The 18,001-nt window shown below is 43.9% G+C and overlaps 2 protein-coding genes across 5 annotated transcripts in view; both read right to left on the bottom strand.

The window, feature by feature from the left end:
* Window positions 1-5,218, bottom strand: part of CUNH3orf52 (chromosome unknown C3orf52 homolog) — a 29,157-nt gene extending 23,939 nt beyond the window's left edge. Inside the window, exons 1-2 of the mRNA XM_029213712.1 lie at window positions 5,081-5,218; window positions 4,792-5,031 (exon numbers count right to left, since the gene is read on the bottom strand). Coding sequence (XP_029069545.1) covers window positions 4,792-5,031; window positions 5,081-5,218 — 378 coding nt within the window. The remainder of the gene's footprint in view (window positions 1-4,791; window positions 5,032-5,080) is intronic.
* Window positions 5,219-12,005: 6,787 nt separating this feature from the next.
* The window catches only part of TMPRSS7 (transmembrane serine protease 7), a 41,526-nt gene continuing 35,530 nt past the window's right edge, over window positions 12,006-18,001 (bottom strand). For 2 of the 4 annotated variants that reach the window (XM_029214915.1, XM_029214916.1), the window contains exons 13-15: window positions 15,734-16,002; window positions 14,063-14,203; window positions 12,040-12,275 (exon numbers count right to left, since the gene is read on the bottom strand). In XM_029214915.1, the coding sequence (XP_029070748.1) occupies window positions 12,235-12,275; window positions 14,063-14,203; window positions 15,734-16,002 (451 nt within the window). In that variant the 3' untranslated portion in view covers window positions 12,040-12,234. Of the gene's footprint in view, window positions 12,276-14,062; window positions 14,204-15,733; window positions 16,003-18,001 lie in introns of all 4 variants that reach the window. The other 2 variants (XM_029214913.1, XM_029214912.1) reach the window with 2 other exon arrangements.

Below are 18,001 nucleotides of genomic sequence, written 5' to 3'. Positions count from 1 at the left end.
TGTGTGGGGCTCCAGGTTAAGAGTGCGCCCGGCCACCTCCACTCTCAGTACTGCCACCTGCCCCTAAAAGGTCCCATTCCTCTCCTCCTACTTCCTACATGGAGACCATGGGAAACAATGGAATATGATGCGGAAAAAATGTGTTTCTGTATCAGGATCCCAATCCCAGCTATATCACTTAAAGGCAGGGTGGCTATCAGCAAACTCCTTACTGAAACTCACCAGCCCCAAGGTCCTCACCTGTAAAACACATAAGTAATAAATCTAGCTCACGGGGCTGTTATAAAAACTAGAGATCACGCACATGAAGCACTTGCTAAACAAGGGTAGAGTGGAGGTCACACTTCGGAGCCCCTGAGCGCACTTGACACTGGTTCTCAACACACAGGAGCCAGTGGTTACGTGGAGTATTCACCTGCCTCACCAAGCGGCAGCAGGCACTTCCTGAATCCGTGCCTCGTTAACTTTCTCTTCCGTCGTGATTTTAGTGGCAGCTATCAGAAAAGGAAACTGTCCACGTAAGGACTACAGTTTAATCTTTCTCAATGAGAGGGTCCAAGCCTGCATATCAGAATCACGTGAAGGGGAATTTAAACAACAAACACCTAGGCCTTACCCGGACCCAGGGGATCAGATTGCAGGGAAGGTGCGAGCAGACCCAGTTTGTCAATGTAGACTTCCCAAGGTAAATCAGCGGCTTTACGAGAGGTGGACCCCTGGTCTGGAGCCTCCCTGCTCTTCAGGAACCTGGTCAAATCTCTCCTTTCGTGGAGGCCTCCCTACCAGCCCACCCATGGAGAGATCTCCCAGTACACACAGCTCGTCTGCCGCTGCCACTGCCTGTCTTGTCTGGTTTCAGGTCCGAATATAAACAGATGCTGGCCTATCTTCCTAGGGAAAGTGAAACCACATAGAAGGAAGGGTGGCTCTTAAAATTCCCCACTCTTATATCCCATACCTCTGCCTCATACAAGTAACAGGCACTTAATAAATGTGTATTGCTTAGTTATAGTGGGAGCCCAAAATTTCGAGAATGCACTTTGAGAAGCTCTAGAGTAGAGGTCACACTTTGGAGCCCCTGCATGCACTGGCCCTTCGGGTGGGGTATGAGGGGTGCAGTAAAGGCCCCGTCAATATCTGGACAGAGGGAAACCCTCTTGAGGTAAGTGGGTGTGGAGTCCAGGGATGGCACCACCGCTCACCCCTACCCACAGACTCAGCATTGCTCCAAGGTCACCAAAGCTAGTGGCTCAACAAGGCACATAAGAAAGAGGAGTCCCAGTACAAGAAGCCTTGAACTTCTCAGGGGACAGAAACATATCTTCCTATTTACAGAGCTCCTGAGACACATGCCATTTTCAGTCCTTGTACAAGACACAGCAGGAACCATAAAGATTAGTGCAAAATGAAACGGTCTGGAGTCTCAAATGAGCCCGTGAATGAGGGTCAATGCACCTCTTTGGCCCTTTGTGCCTTTACCTATGCTATCCCTTAGAGACCACAAACTAGGATACGTTGGTGGTGTGAGGAGACCAATGTTCTGACTTCCTGGGGGAACTCAGCTCAGAATTATATAGCCCTCCTCTGTAGGAAATGCCTCTTCCTGTCCAGCCCATCACTGCCATCCTACAGGCTGGCCCCTTCTCCTGCCGTCAGCCCGAAGCCAGAGACCACTATCCTTTGAATGGCTGATCTTCACATATTTTAAGTCATCGTAAAATGGTCTGTCAGACACACCCAACCCATCAACAGAGTACAGCGCTTCTCAGCGGTCTGCACACTAGAATCAACACAGGAATTCTAGTTTTTCGAAGTGCCACCAGGAGAGTCCACCCTGCCTTGAGAGAGCCTCTGATCCAGCAGATGCATGCTACCCATGCACACTGGGCCATGGAAACACAATGCGTCCTTCACTGCCTTCTTTAGCATTTCTTGCCCAAATTCTAGGTCATGAGGAGAGGCCACAGGCAGGTTCTTCTCCAGAGTGGCTTCTGAAGATTTTTGCAAACTGCATCTTACACTCTATGATGGCAGCATATGGCCCAAGAATTTCTGTGACTTTCCTCTGACTATTCCCCCAGATATATTCACATCCCTCTTCAAATAAGGTCCAAATACATGACATAAGGTCCTGAAACAATGGCAGGACTACGTATCTCTTGGATACAAAAAGCTTTTCTTCTCTTTGGCTCAATTAGGAAAAGGTATTATATAGATCAGGGGAAATTTTTCTTAGCACACAGTAAAATCTATATTTTGTAATCTTCATTGTGGGATTTAATCCACTTGTTGACTCAAGCACAAAAGGGCCAGCTGATTCTTGTCCTAAATTCTGAACAACACATGTCAATGGGCTAATTTTTAGCTAGCCCATTCATATATGTATTGCCTGCCTCAAAACTACCCATGGATTATTATTGCTATTATTAAAATGATGCTGCCATCCCTTAAAATGCCTCTGGGACTTTTACCTGAAAACTGAGGTCAGAGTCCGTGAAATGAGCCATAAAAGAAAAGTAGTCTTACTCAATTATCCCTAATGCCTTTTCCAGTTTTGACCCAACTACATTGCCATGTTTACAGTGATGGCAGGCAAAGTGAAGTTCAATGGCTTACAATCCTTTTCCCTCAAGCTCCAAACCCAAATCAAGAAACAGAAAGTTCTTTCTACTGCCTTTGAATACCCTCCCAGATTAGCCCTTCCAAGTAGGAAGATACCCATGATATGGGATGTCTTCTTCCCGATGATTCTCAAACTGTTCCCTGCTCGTCACGCATCTACCCGTCTGCTTACATCTCCCTCATCATGCCAGATACGCTACTCAATTCCTCATATTTCACCTACGTTCCATAACTTACAGAAATTAGTAATAATATATAACAGGCAATTATACATAAATATAAGTTATATATATTTATATATTCAAATTATGTACATATATATAGACATATAAAATAAATCAACAAAAGCAGCATAGGTTTGAAAAACAGCCTGAGTTCAATCTCAGAGCCACCACTGGGTGAACTTGAGTATTTAGGTAACTCCGCCTGCGTCTCAAGTTCTTCACTCAGTTTCTTCTTCTGTCAAATCAGAATGCCACCCCCTTCCTCTGAAGTTTGTTGTGCTCATTAAATGCATTTATGTAGCAGAAGTGTTTGGCACACGATAGGTACAAAACATATGTTTAATAAAAACACATGGACTTAATGCTACATTTCAAAGTTGGAAATCTTAACATACAGTTTAAAGAGACCTACACACAAAAGTCTTAAGAGTCTGGATCTTGTGCTTGTGGCTACATTAGTTGACTTTTCAATTTAAAATACACTTCAGCTGATTCTATGGAACCAGAGAGAATGATTAACACATTGGATGAGGATTTTTTTTTCCTCTTTTTAAAAATTATTCCTCTTCAAGCATTTCTAGAATGTTCTCCAAGTGCTGATGTAACCCTTCACCTTCACGCCATTCTGTCCCTCACACAGCTTTCCTATTTCCTACACAGCTTTGTATTTCCTACAAAGAAAGCTAGTTCACAAGGAAGTCTCAGATATCTGTATACACCTGGCTAACAAGGAAGTAACTAAAACATGAAAAAGCAATCTCTACCAGGTAGGTTAAATGATAATAAATACTGACACCCTGTATGTGTCCCGCACAGTCTACTCCTCCACTGTATTCAACATGCGTTCCCAGACCTCACAAAGAAGACTGGTTGGTCACATTACATTACCACCAGTTGACAGCTGGGAAAACATAGACCTTAGTGCCTTGCCTTGGGACACACATTTTAATGGGGAAGTTGTCACCAGAATGCAGATCTCTGGATTCAGTTCCAAACCATGGAGTCCGTGGGGTGTCCTGGGTCTATCTGACATGAGGCAAGTACTCCCAATTCCCATTCCTAGACATTGCCTTGGAGGATCCATACAGCAAGTCCACAGTTGCAGCCACTTGCACAGAGATCAAATCATCTTCCTCCAACTTTCATTTTTCTATGGTATTCATCTTTCATTCAAATATAAGGTAGCAAATTACTCTCCAGGGTACCTATAAAAGCAGACTTTACAGTATTACTAGGAATCAAGGAGGAAGCAAAAGCAATGCTTTCAACTTCTGAATTTCCTGCTTATCCCCGAAATCAACAGTTGAGCTGCCAAAGGGATGGCAGTAGAGGAGAGGGCCCTAGAAAAATCAGGTTGGAACCATATGTGTATATATGTGGAGTTCCATATAACAAGTAAACATCAAGCCAGTTAGAAGGGTTAATCAGAAGGTAGAATTCAAAGTCTCTGCTGTGTTACAAGCATTTGATCAGAATGAATAATTTTCCTGCCCCTGTTAGAGCTGAATCAGAAGAGTTCAGCCTAAACATCACCAGGGACTTACTTAGAAACTGAGGTGAGGCCAAAGCAAATGAGGCAGTCTAGTTCTTTGAGACAAGAACTTGGAAATTATTTCCCTTAGTTGAGCAGGGCAAGTTCACCCCCCAGGCCTTCTGTACTTGCTCTTTTCTCCCTTCTCCCCTACATCTCTTCCTGTGAAATCAAATGGCCAGACTGAGAGAAGACAAAAAGTGTAGACCCAGGGGATGGCGAGCCGGGATGGGGGATGGTGGGCGGTGGGTGAAGGCTGGGGGAGGGTGGAGGGTGAGGGCAAGTAGCAAGGTCGTATAGGAAAGGAAGACAAAGAATTCTCAAGAAAAGGAGACACCAGTTATCGCTGGTTCTCCCTACTGGAAAAAGAAAAACCAAATTAAAAGTTAATGAACTTTTTAAAACCACCTCTACCTCTGGGGATTCTCTCTCTGAAGAGAGGAGCCGCACACCTCCGGGATAAGATTCCTCAAGTTCCTTGGAGCCGGAGGGATCCGAGGGGCCTCGGGCAGGCTCAAGGTGGAGGGCATTGTTGTGTCTGCTCCATTCAGAATATTCCAGCGCGCACCACCGGCGCTTGGGGTCTGCTGCGTCCAGAGAGCTGGCTGGAAACCGGAAACTGTGCGGTGCCAGGCCCGGGTCCTGGCCGGCAGCCTGGCTCAGAGCCCGTCGGATAACGCCGCCAGAGCGAAGACGACCTTACCTGAACTGGGCAGGGCTCCTCCTCCAGAGGAAAGATGCCCTGGACGGCTCCACTGAGAGGCGTCTGCTCGTCTGGCTGCCCCTGGATCACCGAGAGCTCCAGCTCATCTCCTGGCGATGGGGGCCCGGCCCCCTCCATGGACGGGGAGAGGAGGATTAAACAGCCCGCCAGGAAGCAGGACGCATACACCCGAGGGTGCAAAGTGGCCTCGAGCGTGGCTTGCCCTACGCCCCCGGTGGGCGGGGCGGGGAGCCCTCGGGCGGTGGGCGGGGCCTGGTGGGGCGTGGGGGGCTGGAGGCGGGCTTTGACCCCCGGGAAACGCCCTTAGGTCCCGCCAGGTGCCGCAGCCTAGGCCTGCTGTGAGCTCCGGAACACAGCGGAAGAGGGCTGTTTTTCTGGTTTGTTCAGGGCGCTGCTTGCTCTGCCTTTTGCTATTTGTACATATACAAAGCAGAAGCTGAGCCGAGGGCCTGATTGGGCGTCGGGCTGTGGCATGGATGGACATTCCACCCTCTTCGAGGAGCTGTCTGTTGCACGGGCTTGCCCCAGTTTTCGCTGTCTAGCAAAATTTCATTCATTTAATCAACATATAACTATGAACATATAACTATCTCCTGCGTGCCAGGCATCGTGCGAGGTTCTGAGCCAATGAAGGTGCATAATACGAATACACTCCTTCCTCTTACGAGTCCAGAGTCAGGCAAAGACACCGTAATGAGTGGTGGAGGGAACAGCAGGCTCAGGAACCAGGTTGCCCAGATTAATCCCCTCTCACAGGGTTCCTAACTGTGAGACCTTGGACTTTCATCTTTCTGTGCCCAGTTTCCTCATCTGGAAAGCTGACATAATGTTAGTACCCCCCTAAGGGAGTTGTTGCCCGATTCATAGAGTTGATGTCAGCAGAGCACTCAGACATATAGCAAACATTCATAAACGTTGGCTATTATCTACCTTTGGGAAGAGGAGTCACAGATACCGCACCATCACCACCACCACCACACAAACACACACACACACACACACACACACACACACACACAACCTGAGGAAAAAGTATATGCACCCACACACAATCCACAGTCCATAGTTCAGAACTTCTGGTCTTGAGAGCCTGAAATTATGTTTGCTCTGCAGGGTGTGCTGATGCTCTCAAGCTTCTGCTCAGAGCTGGCTTGCTTCCCTACTTCTTCCCTGCCCCCAACAAACATACATACTGAGATGAGTTTGAGACCTGGACCTGGCACATATAAATCAGCTCCATTTCAGAAGATGTTGACTTGTGTCCAAAAATCCAGCACCCTCGATGCCTACTGTTCAGACACTGCCTAGATATCGGGTCTCTAGTTGTCTCTTGCCTGCTGCCAGCTCATCTGGACTCTGGACTCCATCTGCCTGCTGGCTGGGGTTGTGCTAACTGCAGCCACTCAGCTGCTGGCCGGCACTGACTTCTGCTTTCTCTGCCCTAAAAGGCAGGACTCAGTCTGCATTCTCAGCTGGGATTTTGTAAGAGGCTTTCTGATGAAGCAGCAAGGGTTAAGGGAACCAAGAAGGGGCACCATGGCACCCAAAGACTAGCAACAGCAGAAAGCCCTCCGTACCCTGAGGCTTAAAAGGGACTAGAGCTTGATTAAAAACTAGAACCATCAGTTGGGCCCTCTTGATAGGATCTGTAGTCACAAAAATTTGCAGCCACTGCCAGGACTACAGTCCAGCAGAGAGGAAAAATTCTCTGATCTTTGTCTCCACCTGCCAGGATTTTGCCCGTTAACTCCCACTGGAAACTGGTGATGGAGGTTGGGGGTCAGCCTCCCAGGCTAAGAGCAGAGAATGAATCAGAGGTGAAAAGAGAGAGGAACCTGCATGTATACCTTTCCTTGCAATAACTAACTTCTAGTCTTCCTTCTCAGACATTCAGTGGTCAGTAGACTCCTCTGGTCTGACCAGATTCCTCTTCCTGGCTGGCCCTTCCCTCTCCCTTTCTGTTGCCACTCCCCACGTCTTTGTATATGATGCTCCCTCTGCTTGAAATGCTTTTCCTTCCACTCCAGCCCACTTTCTGTATGGACAGCTCCCCTTCATCTTTAAATCCAAGCTGAAACACACTTTTCCCAATAAACCTTCTCTGATTTCCTTCCTGCACCAAAAGTTATCCACACTCTTCTCTGCTACCCATACACGTTGTTCCTGTGCTAACCATGTCACATATTCAGTCTAATTTAATTCACAAGTAGTGCTGAATTCTTGCTATGTGTCAGGCATTCTTCTTGGCGCTTGAGATGTATCTGAAGAGATAGCTAAATAAAACACAATCACTGCCATTGTGAAACTAATATTTATTAAGGGGGAGCAAACTTAAATAATGTTTTTAGAATATTGGGAGGTGGTGCATGCTATGGGGAAAAAAAAAAAAGGTAAAGAAGAGTATGGGAGGTTGGAGAGCTGAGCGGTGCAGTTGGGAGTTGCGATTATAAATAAGGTGACCAACTTAGGCCTCATTAGGAAAGTGAAATTTGAGCAAAGAGTTGAAGATGGCAAGGAATTAGCTCTGCAGATTTCTGAAAGAAGAAGGAACTCCAGGACAAAGGTCCTGAGACTGGAATCTGTCTGACTTTTACTGTCTGAGAATCAGTAAAGAGGCCAGAATGGCTAAAATGGAATATAAGCAGGAATTTTTTTTTCCTTGTCTGCCTCCACCAGTTATTTAATCTCCTCGAGGTATCTATGTTCCCAGTACTCCGCTCTGTATCCAGCACAGTGCCCTCTGTAAATGTTGATTAATTTGAATATTCTCAGTAATGACAGCTTGCTAGACCCAGGGCCTTAGACCCTGACTAGAACCATTAAAACCTCTCTAACCCTGACTCCTATCCTTACCCAGCCCCAGACCACCTTTCCCATAATTTCCTCATTTGACTGCAGGAGCTCATTCTCAGTGGGAAATTCCCTCTCTTGTGTAGGATGGACTGTAGCTATCTTCCAAGCCTGGTTTCCCCATGAACAGATGTCTAAAATCTCCTTCACTCTCCCAGAGAACCAGAAAGCTACTGTTTCCTGTCACAAACATATTCTACACCACATCTCTCAATGCCTTCTGAGTACCACGAGGCGAGGTTTATTAATTCTCTTATCTAGACTCGAATGCATTTCCAGAATTTCATAGGACTAGCCCTTGTACACTGTTGACATCGCTATGGTAGTATAGGTTTTGAAGACAAGAAGAGTTAGGATCAAATTTAAACCCTCACTAACTGTGTGTTCTTAGGCAAGTTGTTTAAAGTCTATGAGCTTCTTTCCTCCTTATAAAATGATTCCTACTCAGTAGAGTTAGGAGGATTAAATGAGGTAATTAAAGTAAAGCATTTATTCCTGTGCCTGGCAAAAGCAGAATCGCAGTAAATATTCCTTTCCTTTCCATAACTATGAGTATCTCTGTAACTAATACCCACCTACCCCAAACTCTTTGCACCCAGCAATAACGTTTGATTCAATATACTTTCTTTTTTTTTTTTTTTTTTGTGGTACACGGGCCTCTCACTGTTGTGGCCTCTCCCGTTGTGGAGCACAGGCTCCGGATGCTCAGGCTCAGCGGCCATGGCTCACGGGCCCAGCCACTCTGTGGCACGTGGGACCTTCCCAGACCAGGGCACGAACCCGTGTCCCCTGCATCGGCAGGCAGACTCTCAACCACTGTGCCACCAGGGAAGCCCCAATATACTTTCTTTTGATATTGATTTGTGTTCCTGTCTTGTCACATTTTCTGGATTGCTGACACTTGCTCACACCTCCCCATATTGCCTGAACTACTTAAATTCTTATTTGCAACCTGTTCCTGATTTCTGATAACTGCAAATTTCTTCATCTCCAGACAGCTGACCTAGAATGTAGGTGAATGTACCAACTTCTACTTGAGGACTTTTTTTATCCTGCCAGTCTGACTCTAAACTGAAGATTCAGATGAGTTAGAAAGAAATGTTTCTCCCCGGAGGTAGAACCAGGTTTAGATTAAATAATTCTTGTTGAAGTTTAGGATTTGTGAATGAGGAATCAAATTCTATCTAGATTTCTTCTTGCATTTTCTTCAAAACTGACTTCTATAGGGGTAGCTTTTTAAAGGATATTGTTCTTTCATAAATAGTTCTTTAAATGTGCTTTTAAAAGTATACTGTTCTTGCACAAATAGTTCTTTTTAATATAATCTAAAAATTATTATTGAGTCAAGTACTTTAGTTCGTTCAAGGGGGTCAAATGTAAATAACATTAAAAAATTCGAACATACTTCTTGCCACGACTTGCTGACCAGTATAAGATTTTCAATTTTGCTTTTCTTGTCATAGTACTTGCTCTTCTTTCTTCATCTCCTTTAAGAGCAAATAATTTCCTAAATGGTTATCATATAAAACAAAAAATAAAGTAACATCATTAAAGTGAGGTCACCAAAGCATCTCATTAGCTTCAAATAGATCTATGCCTCTTCAAAACACCACATATTGGGGGCTTCCCTGGTGGCACAGTGGTTGAGAGTCCGCCTGCCGATGCAGGGGACACGGGTTCGTGCTCCAGTCTGGGAAGATCCCACATGCCGCAGAGCGGCTGGGCACGTGAGCCATGGCCACTGAGCCTGCACGTCCGGAGCCTGTGCTCCCCAACAGGAGAGGCCACAACAGTGAGAGGCCGGCATACCACAAAAACAAACAAACAAACAAAAACACCACATTTTGTACCCATATGTTGACAGATGGCAAGCAGTACTATGCTGAACATCAGCAGTTAGAGCAATTGGATCAGCCACTCAGGATAATCAAGCAGAAAACAAATGAGAAATGGTTGGCTTGTGGTATTTCATTTTGCAGTTTTCCAGGCACTGTGAAGGGTGAGTCCCTACAAATTCTCCCCAATAGTCTAGCACATGAAAATGCTCCTGTCTTTGTCTTTGACCATTCCACTCTGTTAACTAAACCAGTCTTGGAATTTGCCTCTACTCACACCTTTGCAAAAATAAAGTCGATATTCCTACATCATTCAGGTTCTAAAGGCATCTTGGCATGAAGTAGCCAAGTAAGTTAAACTGGTGTTTCTCAACCTTTTCCCCATGTCTGCACTGATGAGGAACATGGTACACTCACATTAGCACCAGCAAGTGCTTAGAATGGTAGCATGTATGCGTGGTTTGAAAACTCCCTCTGATGAATCTGATAGATCATGCTAGCCATCCTCCATCTCCTAACTGAGATCACAAACTTATGCAAAGTTGTGAGGTATTTTGTTGAATAGCAAATCTCCTTAGAAATCACCATAAGTAAAAAGTACAATTCACCGTGTACCTAAGTCACAACAATACCAGGCAAAATAAACCTAGGTTTTAAGAACTGTCAGCCTAATTTGTTCTTCTATGCCATGGGTTCAGTAGCTAAATCTCCCTTTGTGGATTAAGGAGAACACTTGGCCCTCTGAATTGCACTATGCCACAGCCAGTTTACTGAATCCTCAGGGACCTATTCAGAGGTGTATCATTAAAACATTTTTCCTTTATCTGAAGGAAACAGTCTTTTAGCAAATCAAAATATGTTTTGTGAAATGGAAAACATTCACTATCTCAGGGAAATCATATCCAGGTTTCAGTCTTACTATCTGATCTGGGTTATGACACCTTTTACTCTCTCTTCTTTTGCTGTTACATTAAGATTTTCCGAGGTCCTATAAAATCCAGTTTCATTATTTTGGATCCTACTTAAAAATAACATTGCTATTACTTTCTTTAACTTTGTCCCAGGGAAAAAAATAATATCATTCTTCTCCTTTCTGCTGTTTTTACCTACTTGGTGATATTGTTAAGTACAGCCTCTATTAATGAAAAGTTTATTCTGAGATTATGGGTGAAACACTCCAAATCAAAACAAAATAAATCAATAACTATGATGTATTGAGCATGTACTATAGGTTTACAACTATGCTAGGTATTGCATGGCTCTGATAATAAAAGAAAGTTTTGGCCATTGGAGTTTTATAAAGGGATCAGAAGTCAGATGATAATATTCTGAAAATTTTCACTTTCAAAACAGTCATCCAGGGCTTCCCTGGTGGCACAGTGGTTGAGAGTCTGCCTGCCGATGCAGGGGACACGGGTTTGTGCCCCAGTCTGGGAAGATCCCACATGGCGCGGAGCGGCTGGGCCCTTGAGCCATGGTCGCTGAGCCTGCGTGTCTGGAGCCTGTGCTCCACAACGGGAGAGGCCACAACAGTGAGAGGCCCGGGTACCGCAAAAAAAAACAAAACAAAAAAAACAGTCATCCAAAAATTCCTTTGTCTTTCAACTGCTGACCAGCATTGCCACAATTTTCTTAAATCCCCTGTAAGTGCTTTCAATCCAACTACCACAATGTTTCATTCTATCATTTTAATGAAGATTACTAATTAGCAATTGACAAATAAGTTTTGTTAGTTGTTTGATGGTTTCTCTGTACACAATATTACCATGTTACAGCTGAAGAAAAGTCCTGTGATATGGTTAGACAAATTGGATTGGAAAATAAGGAAAATATAGGTACTTCCTCTGTCAATAACTGAGTTTAGCTTTGTTTGCTTTTGTGAAGGAGTCATTTTTATGCATTTAATTTCATTAGAACACTGAAGATCTGGCATGGTATTTTAATGGAACTTATTTCAATAAATCAGTTTTGCCTGGATCCTTATAAATATCTGCCCTTGAATAGGAACATAAAGTAAGGTATGGATTCTTGAGCGTCTCACCCACTTTTTATCTTATTTTAGAGGTTTGGTTCATGACATTAGTTTTCTTCCATTCTTGAATCAATGGCCCTTTGACGCTTAAGAATGAATACAGCTCTATCCTTGAGGCAATTTTTCAGGGAATAAAATACATATTAATCTTTCTGTCTTTCAATACCAAATGTATGCAATCTGAGAGTTCCAGAAGAAAAAAATTATCTCATTTTACTGATAATTATTGCATTCTTTTTAAAAGAATCTATCACATAAAACACAGTCAAAAATCAAACTTGCACAATTACAAAAGAGAAGGGACATATTTATGAATCCAGGGAACAAAGTTTGACACCCTTGTATAAACACCAGGAAAGTTTGGTCTTCCACATCCATGTCCCCAGCTAACAATGCCAGTCAAAATCCATTTTCCATCACTTTTTCTTCGACAGGACAAAGGTCCACCCGAATCTCCCTACACAAGAAAATAATGTAAGTAAAAAGCACATTTGTCCCATGATCATCAATTTTGCATTAAGGTGTCTAATGAATTGTGAGCAAACGCCTACTCTGATAGGTTCTTGCTTGGCTAACTACTATGCAGTTTGGGGAAGTAACAAGAAATAATGTGAAACTTCTAATGTCATTTTAGAATTATTTTTCCTATAATCAAAAGGCGCATTCATCATAAGAAACTAGATTCTTTAGGCCGAGAGCGACATTAGAAGATTCTTGTAGAGGAAACAATTCTCACACACCTCCAAAAAAATAACAAACCTCAATAGTAATAATAATGACAATAATAATAACAGCTAACATTTATTTAGTGCTGCTATGTGCTAAGCACTGTTTTGGGTCATTTAATCCTCACAAGAACCTTTTGAGGCATGGTTATCTTGGAAGGTAGGTTGACTTCTACCTCTAGGTCATGCAACTTTAGTGTTGGCTCATGGCCCTGAGGAAGAAAGAAAAGGAGACCCTGTTTAAGCTGGCCAGGTCCAATTATGAAACCCCAAGGATCACTGGCTGATAATTATCACAGAGAAATCACCCTCACTTGAGAGTCCTTTCTGACATCTTAACTCCAAAAACAAAGGCTGAAATAATTCAATGTTTAAACAGAATTACTCCTGTGCTCAGTATTTAAAGTATAATATTTGGATTTTTATTTCCTTATTTTGGAGCATACCTGAAGCTACACCTTACTCAGAGGCAAAGATAAAGAAAGCATTCCGAATGTGTCCCTGGATGCCACCCTTACAATTCTAAACCCGATTAGGTGAATTCTAACTAGTAGGACACTGGGATCTTTTTATTTTAACCGTTGCCACACCAACTCTACAAAGTCTAATTTAACCTCTAAACCCTGGTGGCTATGGGGAACAGGACTATATAACCGACTAGCTGCAGGAAGCACCCAAAATATAGTAGCTTTAGCATTACAGAGGTAAATGTTCAAATCCCAGCTCAACTAGCTGTGTGACCTTGGTAATTTACTTAGGCTCTCTGTGCCCCAGTTTCCTCTTCTATAAAATGGGGATGAACGAATAATTTGAATGAATTTATGTAAAGGACCTAGTACAGCTCTTGCCTCAAAATAGGAGCTTAGAAGATAGAAGTCACTACAGTATTATAATAAGATGATTTTTAACGTTATGTAAAGATGCGGGAACAGTTCCCCTGCCCTCCTCATTCTCCAAATCATCTGTTCACTTTTTGGCAATCAAATAGATATCCGCATACATTGGAATCTGAGGCTCATAGAAATGTCCCCCCAAAGGTGACCTTCAACTTCACCACTGTCAGGAGGCCTATCCAGAGGCATAAAAATGAGTGTCCCTGTCACCTCTCCCACTCCTCTTTCCTTTCCCCCAGCCTATGCATTAAAGGAGTAAGTAAATAAAACACTGTTTCTTTAGAAAGTACATGGCCACTGCTAAGAAATAGCTAGTGATCCTAAAACACTGCGTGTGTCCGTTCTGCTTTGTTTTTCAGTTTTGGGTTATAAGAAAATCATGGCAGACTGATAAATCCTGACTTCATTCCCTAATTGTTGGAGGAAAATACATGGCGACTAGAAAATGAGTTTTACAGATCCAATTCCTATTTAATCACCTTTTCCTGATCTCAGACTATTGGATTATAATTAATATATGAATGAAGGTAGGCCCCTGCCCGAGTTATTGCCCAGTGTTGTATAGATTAAACGTGAAGGCATTTATGGAAAGTGCAACATGTTAGGCAAGGGAAACGTAAGATGACTTACCCTGCAAGCATCTTTCTTGCCTGACATGACGCCCGCACAGAGCATCCTCGAAGTGATGATCCCATACGTGGAAACACAGAGGGTTTGGTCAATGAGCTCTACCTCTGCTTGCTGCAAAACAGGGGAGCCTTTATTGTCTGGAAAACACATAGAAGTAGAAATCACAGTAATGATTACATTTACTTTATTAGACAATTTACTCATTTTCTCCTTTTACCCTCACAACAATTTTTTTAGGTAAATTCTATTATGATAACCATTCTTCTGATGAAGAAATGGAGACTTAAGAGGATAAAGGACTTAACCAGTAGCACAAGAATAGCTAGTAACAGAGCAGGATTCAGACCCAAGGTCTCCCTCGACCATCTGAGCTACTGTGCCATACTCGTTCACCAAGTGCCTCCTGCCTTTAGGACGGTGAATCTGCAACAGTTATTACCAATGCTCACTGGTCAGGAAGGTCCCTTAAGTGGAGCATGTTAACTGACATATGGGAGTATCCTCGGAACCACAAAAACATAACACTGTGGATATAGCTCTTTCACTTCCTTTTCTAACCTCTGCGGCTAAGATGATTCAGAAAAATAAACACTCACACACTCATGCTTGTAAAGAAAATGTCCCATGATATGGTGTTTGAATAGACTCTTTCCTCTTGTGATATATGATGATGTAATTAAAGCCCTGAGCACAGTCCTGATAGGTTATAGGTGTTCGAGCAGTGATCTGCCTTCCCTCAGCAGGGCCAAACAGGTGGTGAATTTCATGATTTCAATAACTAAATGTAGGCAGTTAGCACTGGAGAAGCTGCCCATAGTGAATCTTTAGAGAGTGTCAAAGCAAGGCCAAGATAAGGTTCAAGACTTACAGAAAATGTATCTGTCCTAAGCCCTTGGAAATGACTGCAAGGGAATCCAAGATGACTGGGAGATCAAGGGAAAGCATTAGCTCTAACCTTTGGATTAAAACTTTGGATTCTTCTCCTTACTGTGTATTTAGAATCCTAGGCCATAAAATCCTTGGCAGGACAGACGTAGGGACTTCCCTACTATAAAGTCTGACCTTTGTGCATATGAAAAAAGATGCCCCCTCTGGGTGGAAGAATTGTAAAAAGGCATCCCCTCTGGGTGGATCCATTCTAGGCTGATTTAACCCCCTATACCTGAATCTGCAGTCTGGGAAGCTAAGGGCAGGCTGGATTTCTTCCCTCACTCTCATTCACTTGGCCAGTTAGTTGCCCTTGTGAAAGACATGGTCACATCATCCTCCAGACAACTGTCTATGAGTTGACACAGTAAGGTGTGTGTGTGTGTGTGTGTGTGTGTGTGTGTGACAGAGTATCCTTCTCTTCTTTATGAAAATGAGTCAATTTTTTTGGATGAAAGGGAACTAGCAAACCCCTCTGAGTTTGCAAAGAGCCCATACTATCTATCCAGTCCCTTGCTCAGAGACCTTCCCTTAAGAAGTGGGTCCTGCTTCTTTTTGGGGCAAGGGGAAAGCATCATAAAACAAGAACTATAATACTCTCCTCCATTCCACTTCTCAGAGTTTTTAGAAGGCTCAATGAGATCATATACAAAAACCCTCTCCATGAACCCTAAAGCACCACATCAACACGAGTTACTATGATCTGGAGAGGAGGGCATGGCGTTCACTGACACACACACCTGCTTCGTGCCTTCGCCCCCAGCCGGTCACCCAGCACTTCTCTCCACTGCGCACTTTCTGGCCAGCAGGAGGAATGCATATTGGCTGAATGAGCTGTTTCAAGGTCTCGGGCCAGGCGACACTGAGCTGTAGCAAGGCAATATCATAGTCAAAGGTCTGGCTGTTATAGTACTCGTGGACCACAATTCTTCTCACTGGGGAGACGAACTTGGCATTCCCCTGCACGTACATGCCAAGGTGAGCAGTCCATGGTGTGGGGTCGGAGAGTCTGGTACAAAAGGAATGAAGCACGGAGTCAGAGGCCTGAAGAACCAGACATGGTTTGGAAAAGAGAGCATCACAGAGGGAGGAGGGCTGCAGGAAGGGAGGTCTGACTTTCAGTCCCTATCTTAGTCGTTGCCTCTGTCCATGGGCATGGCAAGAAGCACAACTTCTCTGAGCCTCCCTTGTCTCCTCAGTAAAACCAAAGATGAAGTAAGGTAGAGCAGGGCTGGTGAATGATAGCTAAGGTCCAGAAAATTTCCTCAACTCTAAGGACATGCTGGCGATTTTCTTGCCACCAGTATTTCAGGAATCACACACAGGTCAAGATGGTTAGTGACTGGAATTCATTTGTTACCTTCTCCCTATTCATGCTGACAGTGGTATTCGATGGAGACAGACAGGGCCAGTAAGACAGTGGTCTGGGGATCCTTTTGCCAAATTCAAATGATATGAATACCAAAATAGATGAGAAATCAAAGTATTCCAAGCAGGAATGTAAGGAAACTCCTTCTTGAGAACTACCAGAAGCCTTAAAGGTCACTGCTCTAGGGCTTCCCTGGTGGCGCCGTGGTTGGGAATCCGCCTGCCGACGCAGGGGACACGGGTTCGTGCCCCGGTCAGGGAAGATCCCACGTGCCATGGAACGGCTGGGCCCGTGAGCCATGGCCGCTGAGCCTGCGTGTCCGGAGCCTGTGCTCTGCAACGGGAGAGGCCACAACAGTGAGAGGTCCGCAAAAAAAGATCACTGCTCCAACTGTTCATACTTGACTATTCACAGGGTCTCACTCCCTATGAGCCCTTCCAGAATTCTAATCCTGACCCCGCTAGCCTGGCATGAAGTCACCGAGGGTCTTGTAACCTCCACCTGAGGTTTCTGTCTCCGTGGGTGCAGCAGCTTTGCTCTGGTGGGGTGAAAAGCTTTGGAAGAAAAATAAGGACAGATCCCAAAGAGTGTGGCCCCTTATCTGCTTAGCTGACATCTCACGGGCAGCACTGGGGACCCAGGGGAGTATTGAGGGCCACGTATTACTTGGAGCAGTTTCTTAGCATAAAAGACTAATGGTGGAACAGAAGTGTAGCCGTTTTAGTCATTAACATGAATCCTGTAACTTCCAGGAGAAACAAATACTCTAATTATATAAATTCATTGAAATACTCCACTTTAAAAAATTCATTAACATGAATCCTGTAACTTCCAGGAGAAACAAATACTCTAATTATATAAATTCATTGAAATACTCCACTTTAAAAAATTCTGAATGAGAAATGAATGGCATATTTTTGTACCTAAGCTCCGATAGATTCCAAATAAGGTTACTTTTTAGTGAAGTTGTTTTCTGAGCTTCCCTTTCACCCTTAGCTGGGAGAGTGTCTGCCCCATAATAACCCCATTAGTAAAGGCAGACAGAGCTGTTCGGACGACAACCCTAATGGACTTTTTCATGATCCCCCCATGATATTGTGATTTATAATAAGAAATATATACTTGGTTTTCCTTCCATTTCTGGCATAGCGTTCCTAAAACCCTTGGAATTTCCTAAGTGATGAGAGGGGCAAATGTGTCTTTTGTTATGTTAATGAGGTTACTTTGGGACTGCAGCTAAGGCTGGGGGCTGGTCACCAGGAGAACTAGCTATGTGATTGGAGGGTTAGAACTTTCAGTTACACTCCTGACTTCTAGGGAGGAATGAGGGGCTAGAGGTTGAATCCATGGCCAATGACCAATGATTTAATTAATCATGGATGTGTAAGGAAACTTCCATAAAATTCCAAAAGGACGGGGTTTGGAGAGCTTCCAGGCTGGTGAACGCATGGAGGTTCGGAGAGAATGATGCACACCAGGAAGACATGGAAAATTCTGTACCCTTTCTCATACCTCGCCCTATGCATGCCTTCCATCAGACTGTTCCTGAGTTATATCTTATTAAAATAAACTAGTAAGCCAGCAAGTAAAATGTTTCTCTGACTTCTGTGAGCTGCTCTAGCAAATTAATAAAATCCAA

Source organism: Monodon monoceros, unplaced genomic scaffold (assembly GCF_005190385.1).
Source record: "Monodon monoceros isolate NGI ecotype Baffin Bay Population unplaced genomic scaffold, NGI_Narwhal_1 Super_Scaffold_11, whole genome shotgun sequence".
Classification (NCBI taxonomy): Eukaryota; Metazoa; Chordata; class Mammalia; order Artiodactyla; family Monodontidae; genus Monodon; species Monodon monoceros.
The sequence above is the reverse complement of the archived record's forward strand: the minus strand, read 5'-3'. Positions and strand labels throughout refer to the sequence as shown.